At 51.4% G+C, this 7,804-nt stretch overlaps 1 protein-coding gene and 1 pseudogene across 1 annotated transcript; both read right to left on the reverse strand.

Annotated features, from left to right (window-relative positions):
* Positions 1 to 2,321: 2,321 nt before the first annotated feature.
* On the reverse strand, positions 2,322 to 3,328 carry LOC125510212 (dehydration-responsive element-binding protein 1H). Its single transcript, XM_048675313.2, has one exon. It carries the CDS (start codon positions 3,207 to 3,209, stop codon positions 2,472 to 2,474), a length of 738 nt encoding a protein of 245 aa, XP_048531270.1. The 5' UTR covers positions 3,210 to 3,328; the 3' UTR covers positions 2,322 to 2,471.
* Positions 3,329 to 5,954: 2,626 nt separating this feature from the next.
* On the reverse strand, positions 5,955 to 6,657 carry LOC125510213 (dehydration-responsive element-binding protein 1B-like; annotated as a pseudogene).
* Between the last annotated feature and the right edge of the window lie 1,147 nt (positions 6,658 to 7,804).

Here is a 7,804-nt window from a genome sequence, read left to right on the forward strand (position 1 = left end):
GGAACTAGAAATATCTAACCAGGGCGGGACCGAACGCGGCCCCTTCACTAGCATCACGTGATTTGGGCGGCGGGCATGTGCACCAGAGCGGACCTGCGGCCACGCGTTACACATATCACATCGTGGCATGTTGCACCCGGTTGGCCATAGGATGCGTAGGAGGGGAGCCCAGAGCGCGACGTGCATGTACGACCATGCAGCTGCTCCCTCAAAGCCACGGTCAGCTGCCCCACCAGTGAGTGATACAGATAGGAGATAGCTTTAACCGCCAGACGGGGATGGTTGGATGGGTCTCTACCACATCCTGTGGAGGCCTCCTGTGGATTGATTAGCGTACCTGGACCACCACCCCCTGCATCTAATCTACACGAGCAAACTAGTGGATGGATGCTGCCCGTTGTGGTGACCGCGCGCCAAGAAATACAGCCTATTCTGGGGCAGGCAGCTTCATGGCACTACCTGCGCTCTAGGAATATCTTTTCCCCACAACGAGCATGAAATATCTCAAGCCGGAGTAGCACTTTTGTGGCAAAACATAATTAATCATCTTGGCATGCATCTTGACCTGCCTCTGCCTTGCTGTGCTCTAGTAGTGGGGGCGAGAGAGTGACGCGGCGGGACCACCGGCGACGGCCCCAGCTGCCTGCTTCCTCGCCCACGGTCACGGACAGCGACCCATCCCCACTGACGCGACAGCTCGGGCACAGCGACAACGATCTCTGGGCACGAAATCGAAATCTCCAAGGAAAAGTCATCATACTATATTCAGTGCTCTCGTGCTTTCACCGGCTGACATGGCCGGGTCTCGGCCACATCTTGTGGGTTAATTGCGGTTTGCCCCCTGGAGGCCGGAGCGGGCAAATATCCAGCTGCAGGAACTAGTGGACGTCGCTCCTTATGGTAACCGCACGTGAACCAACGGCACCTATTTCTGGACCATCTTGTTTACTTATTTTACAGCCGGCATTCGTGTCAGCCGGCCGGTGCTGCCTTTCGCTTTCCCTGTTCATCGTCTTTTATAAGCTCATTTAATAGGAAGCCGACTTCTTTCTCGCTTGCCGGCCTTCATATGTCCAGGAGTATGTGGTTATGTGAGACCGGTTTTGGTGCGCCCAAATGTCCCGCGATTTTATTATGGGTAATGTTTAACACCGGCGCGCTGGCCGAACCCGCGCGCGCGTCGTGTGATTAGAAGAAAAATCCAGCGCCTCTGTTCGCTCCTGTAGCATAGGGCCCATGCACCGCTCTTTGCTCCATCCATCTTATCTCTTTCACACGAGGTGCTCTCAGCCACTCCTTTTCCCCAACACGCGGCACCATTTTTTTTCTCGCATCCTCTCTCCCATCTCCTTCTCCTTCTTCAGCTAACCACCGAAGTGCTGCGAGACCACCACCAGTGGCGGCGACAGCGACCACCGATATGCGAGCAGAAGCTGGCTTGGTGGAGTTGCAACCACGGCGACGGGAAGCTACAACCCCTAGTTGGCAGAGCTGCAACCGATGGTGGGTTGAGTTGCATTCGACGACGCCGCATCGACGGGGCAAGCTACGACTGCTATGGGAGCTGCAGCCACCAGTGGCGGAGCTGCAACCGTCGTCTGGCCAAGCTGCATCCAGCGGGGCGAAGCTACGCCCCGCGGGTTCGCCGGTGCCGGAACCGTTTAGCCATCGGTTGCCTCTGAGGTGTTTTTGCTGGAACCGGCATGTTATTTTAGTGGAACTAGCTTGTTTTTTTTGCTACTATCAACCTTGGAGCTCTTCCTTGCTAAATTTATTTTTGCTGGAACTGGCTCATATTTTTGCTGGAAACTAGTATTTTTTTTGCTACAACCACTGGAGCTTTTTTTCCTATCAAATTTTATTTTGCTGGAACTGGAGCTTTTTTTTGCTGGAACCTAGTAATATTTTGCTTCAACCGACCACTCGAGAATTTTGTCTGTTTTTCATAATTTTCTTTGTTGGACACCAAGATGCAAGCCAACGGCCGCGGCAAGCCAGTGGCGGTGACGTCAGGGCATGCTGCAACCATGGCGAACCGCGAGCTGGAACCAGTCGGGAGGGCTGCAATCCGTCGCTGACCGCGTCCAGAGGGCCCCACTGGCGGTCATGATGCAATCCTGACGGCCACAGGTCAGGACCCAGCCGGAGCTCGTCGACCACGGCCCCGACGACGGCAAGTCGAGGGGAGGGGAGGGGGCGATCCTCTGTGTGCGGAAGCGTGGGGAATTGGGAAGAAGACGATTGTAGGGAGCGTCAAATTTTTTTGAGAGTGGGGGAAGGGGCGTTACATCTAACGGCTGTTAATGGATGAATTGGACGGGTGCGTTGCGACCGGCGCCTATCACTGGCCTTTTATTATGCCCATCATGGGTCCACACCGTGCACGTACGGGGCGCTTTTTCGGAATAAATAATAAAGAAATAAATCAACGGAGCCAAGATAGTTTTGACCCGAGTCCCCGCTCGGTGTCATCAGTGGTTCCATAGCGCCGCATCGTCTCCGTGCTCCGAGCTCGCCCCGCTGGACGGCGGCGGCGGCGGCTCCAGGAGCAGCCCCTGCGCCAGGTCCGCGTAGTACGTGCCCGCGTCCATTTCGCCCGACGTGTGGAGCTCGAACATGTCGTGGCACAATGCGTCCGGCACCTCGTACCCCGCATTGGCGCATGGCGGCTGTGAGTGGGCCGCCGCCGCCGACGAGCTGGCATTGTCTGGCGCCGACGCGGCGGAGGCGATCCCGTCGACGTGGGCCTCCTCAGCGACGGCGCCGGCGCTGGCGCCCGCCTCCTGCCGGCGCAGGAAGTCCACCACGGCCCCGATGGCGGCGCGCCGGACGTCCGCCAGGTCGGAGAGGGAGGAGGGCACGGCGAGCAGCCACGCCGAGTCGGGGTAGTTGAGGCGCGCGGCGGGGGTGCGGCCGTACAGCGCGAGCATGGCGGCGTCGTGCGCGCGCGCGGCCGCCTCGGCGGTGACGTGCGTGCCGAGCCAGAGCCGCTCGCCGCGCTTCCCCGGCACGCGCACCTCGCACACCCACCGGCCGTTGCTGCCCCGGCGGCGCACGCCGTGGAACACCGGGTGGCGCGTCTCCTTGAACTTGGTTCGCCCCGCGGGGCGCTTCGGCGTCGGCGACGCAGGCGACGTCGGCATCCCCTGCTCGAGCGAGGACGGCGGGGATGCCGGCGAGTTCCAGTTGCGCTCCGGGCCCGTGTCCATTGCCGCTCCGCCGAGCAAGCTAGGCGGTGGTACTACGTACTTTTGCTAGGCTAGTTGGCTGGCTGGAGTAAGGAGCCGTGATGGCTGCTGCCTTGGTGGCTATGACCTATGAGACTAGGAGTACTCAGTAAACCAGTGGCTTGCCTAGAGTGTGCTTATTTATAGTTTTGCGGTACGCGGTGAAATGCGACGGCTTTGCCCGTCGGCGCGGGGACAGCTTGTGGTGTGCGGCGCTGGACCGCTCCCCGGTCGACGCGTGTAGCATGACTCCTCGGTGTAGACGTGTAGGGGGTTTGCTGCGTTAAGCAAAGAAAAGGCAGCTTCCCTCCATCACCTCACAGCCCATAGGCATGCATGGAGTATCTTTTTAACCGCGTTTGTGCTCGTCGGCTGGGTGCGAGAAAACGTGGGTGACGGCCAACTTGCTAATTTAGGTGTGTTGGTGTATCCCATTCCCGGCGTTTTCATCTTAGCATCAAATCAGTGTGTTCTTGTGATGTGGAAGTGTATTTACGTTTTGTTTTGCTGGTGAAGTGTATTTAGCTACCATGTGACAACATTTGGCCTTGTTTGAATCAGTTGTACTCCTTCTGTAAACTAATATAACAGCGTTTAGATCATTACTTTAGTTTTCTAAACGCTTTTATATTAGCTTAAGGAGGGAGTAACTTTTATGTGCTTTTCGGGTAGAGTAGCGGGTACCAAACAAAAACCAACCCTGATCTATGAAGGACTTTTGCTTTTCTATTACGAACGCAATTAGTCCCTCAAGCTTGCCAAATCATCTAAAGCAAAGAAAACGACAGAGGCGTGTAGGTACAGTCACTCAGGGATACTGGAGGGGCGAGGTGTGTCATGGTCCACTTAGCCCATCAGTAAATATAATTACTAGCATACCAAGACAACCTTGTATCCGGAGTAGAAGGAATTTCAACAAATTGTATCGGAAACATATAAACAATTCGCATCCATCCCCTTTGAGATGGCAATGGGCGACCTAGCCAACAAGCATAGGTGTAATTTCCGCTCTTTGATTCTTTTCCCAAATTTCACTGGCGTCATCTATTGATCTTGCAACCAATAAGAACCAAAAGTAATTAGTGCTTACCAATGCTTACGGAAGTCATATATGGTTTATAACTTGATTTTTGTTTTGTGCTTTCCTTTAGCTTGGCCTGCCTAGTTTTTTTCGTTGTAGGTATGCCAAGCTAGACTCACATTCTTCCTTGGCGTTTCATCCTCCCATTCCATCATTTGATAAACCATCATCGACAAGGGTTAATCAAGTGAGAGGGGATGGCATCGAGATTACCCACAGCGGGTGCATGTCGAGCACCTGTGCATGAACCCTGTCAGCTTGATCATCTCTCTTCTTAACCCTCCTCATGTCACCATGTTCTCTTCCTCCTCATGACAGGTGATTCACTACTTAAATCTAGGAATTTATGGGTTGCCCGTCATATTCTTATTTTTTTGTTGGTGTTGAAGTCAACAACAAGAGTGACCATGTCAGGCCTCATTTTCGGTTTGGAGAAAACTAAAACGTAGGAATCAGGTGTGGTATAGAAATTTGATGGGAATGCCACTTGTCAACGTAAGGGGTTGTCTTGCCTCGCCCCTAAAAAAAAAGAGCTTTGAGTGGATGTCTAGTTTTCTCCAAAAACACATGAAATGAATAGTATTCCTATAAAATTAATGTACATGTTTCCTATGAATGCATCTATAGAAAATTTTCCTCTGAAATACTTATTCCTACGATTTTTCTATGAAAATCCTCCAAACCAAATGAGGCTTCAAAGTGATGGGAGTGATTTACTCTGTGTGGACGCTGAAAATATGACTCGTGAAGATTAACATTGCGTGTATGTTCTATACTTTCACCGGGGTCATTCCTCGGTACATCGATCGAATGCAGCATCTCACATCGTTGCGAGAAATTTGACAGGAAATTAAAGGAAAAGTCAAGGTTTCGACAGTGCAAGCGAGTCCATGCAATATTACCCTGCATATCGTGTTTTGTGGTGGAACTGGCATACCAAGAACTAAAATCCTTCATAAAGCATCCAAATACGCTAAACATATTTGAATACGTAGACACAACCTACATACTCGAGTTCTGGGCCAATAGTGAATTAGTATAACCTGACCCAAATTTACAGTCCAAATTTGAATCAAAGAACAAAAAACAAGATAAGTAATTTCTTTCCGCGTTACTTAGATTTACCTTTGGCAACCCATTATTTGGTGTAACGCACCTCCGTGTGTCTTTTGCTCGTTCATGTATAATCTTTTTATATATAACAAATAAAATTCATGTAAACTTCTTGTCATAGAATGATTTATTTGGGTTCATGGAGTACGTGCTCACACGAGTTCTGGACCAATAATGGACGCACTATTCACTTTTACGGTAGTAGAGTACTATTCACACTTTATTGGCTATACTGATAAAAGGTGAAGAGCAAATGAGTCCTTCCCAAAAATAGAAACAGGAAACTTTCTCGATAAGTGAATGAACACATTGGGGAAAAATTGCGCTCCATGCCTACTCTGTTTCTTCCCATATTGAGAAGAACAGAATCTATACCAATACTCCATAGAATATTGAAGCAAGCACTGGCTCCATAGAATAATAGCACTAGTTTACACTGCTCTAGTCGAGCAAGTAGCTCCATATCCATAGGGCGTCTCCAGGCCACTCTAGTCTACTCACCGCCGTAGTCCCGCCAATCTCCGTTGGCCGATGGCTCCACGAGCATGCCCTGCGCCAAGCTCGCGAAGTATGACGCGTCCATGCCGCCAAACCAGAGTTCGTCCAACAGTTCGCTGGACATGAAATATGGACAGCGCGCTGTGCCTCGGCTAGCTATGGGCGTGCTCGTCTTAGTCGGCCACCTTCGTCGGAGACACAAGCGGTTGCTTGCGCTGGCCCGCCACGACGGCGATGGCCACTGCGTCCTTGATCACATGTGCGCTGCCGAAGCCGATCAACCCGGCCGCGAGAACTGGCAGCATCCAACAGGCGGGAGTCGGCAAAGTTGAGGCAGGCGCCGCAGCCGGATAGCGCGAGCGCGCGCGCCGCCGTCTCAGCGGCGGCGAAGGTGCTGTGCCAGAGCCTGGAACCCTTCGTCCCGTGCACGCGCAGCTCGCACACCCACCCCCCGGCCAGGCCACGGTATACCGGGTGGCGCGTCTCCTTGAGCTTGGTGCGCCCCGCCGGTCGCTTCGGCGGATCCGACCACACCGTTTGGTGCAGCCCTTGCTCCTGGTCGTCGGACGGGGACGCGGCGTCCATGGATCGATCGAAGTTAGTGGAGGAGCTCATGAAGTGTGACTTGCTGCGTTGGGAGAGACGGTGGCTGGATGAGGCCCGGTGTACTTGTTCGCCGCGGTGCTCCGGTGGAGAGCTCCGGCATATAGCATTAGCGCGAAAGCAGATAAGCGCGGTCACGCGCTCAGTGCCTATCAGTTATTACTGGAAGAAGGCAAAAGCAAGTTTTGCACTGGAGTAGATATTTTTATTCCGAACATCAATAAATATCGAGCTGAGGCGAGACACGGCATCTTTGTGGCCGAAAAAGCAAGTTTTGCACTGGAGTAGATATTGTCTCTCCAGCGCGAACGGCCGTAGCAGTAGCAGCCCTATCTCTGAACTATGCCCGTGGAGCACAACCAAAAATGACACCAAAAGTGAACACCTGGCCGGGATTTTTCGCTGGTCAGATAGTCATTAATGTCGATGCGTCGTTCAGAGAAGGAGAGTACGCAGGATCTTGTGGAGTAGTCATCCGGGACAATCGTGGAAATTTCATGTCTGCAGCAACAGCAACACTCGATCATGTACCCGATGTAGAGACAGCTGAAGCTGCGGCTATATTGGAAGGAATGAAGCTAGCAAAGGAAACAGAGTGCCATAATGTGATAGTAAGATCAGATAATATCACGATGGTGGAGGCACTCAAACTGAATGGAGGCTATTCTATGGTGGCAGCGCTGGTGTTGGATGAATGTCGCAGTTATTTGGAAGATTTCGGGAAGTTTACTATCGAGCATTGTATTAGGGAGTCGAATAATGTAGCTCATGAGTTAGCATGTTGGGGTCGTGCTAATAATCCATCCCGATGGGTTCATGACCCGCCTGGTTTTATTGGAAATCTTTTAGCAGACGATGTTGCTATCTTTTGATTAATAAAGTAAACTTTCCCATCAAAAAAAAGTCGCTACATGTCATTGTTATTTTGAGGTGAGATTTCTCCTTTGCAGAAGGTAACAACAAATTTCTCCTTCTCTGTAAGAAGTAATCTCATATTTCTCTTTCTTTGCAGAAAGTAACCTCCCCGTGGTAAGACTTTGTTTGCTTTTCCTTGACAGAAAAAACAAAACTATTTGGTAATATCGATTTCTTAGTTAACAAAGGTAAACCGTCCGCAACATGCCAAATATGTGGAGATGGCATGGAGTTCAGAAGGGATGTGTGTACGCTGCACATTAAAGGAAAGATGGATTTACGTGTGTGCTGCAAATGAAATGTTGCTACCTATGAAGTAAATCAATTTCTTAGTTTATCAAAGTCGCTACATGTCATTGTTCTTTTG

This window comes from Triticum urartu, chromosome 5A (assembly GCF_056163025.1).
Source record: "Triticum urartu cultivar PI428250 chromosome 5A, HENAU_Tu73, whole genome shotgun sequence".
In the NCBI taxonomy this organism is placed as follows: Eukaryota; Viridiplantae; Streptophyta; class Magnoliopsida; order Poales; family Poaceae; genus Triticum; species Triticum urartu.

Coding starts and splice junctions, on each gene's coding strand:
- LOC125510212 (XM_048675313.2), bottom strand. CDS start 3,209: ATGGACACGGGCCCGGAGCGCAACTGGAACTCGCCGGCATCCCCGCCG.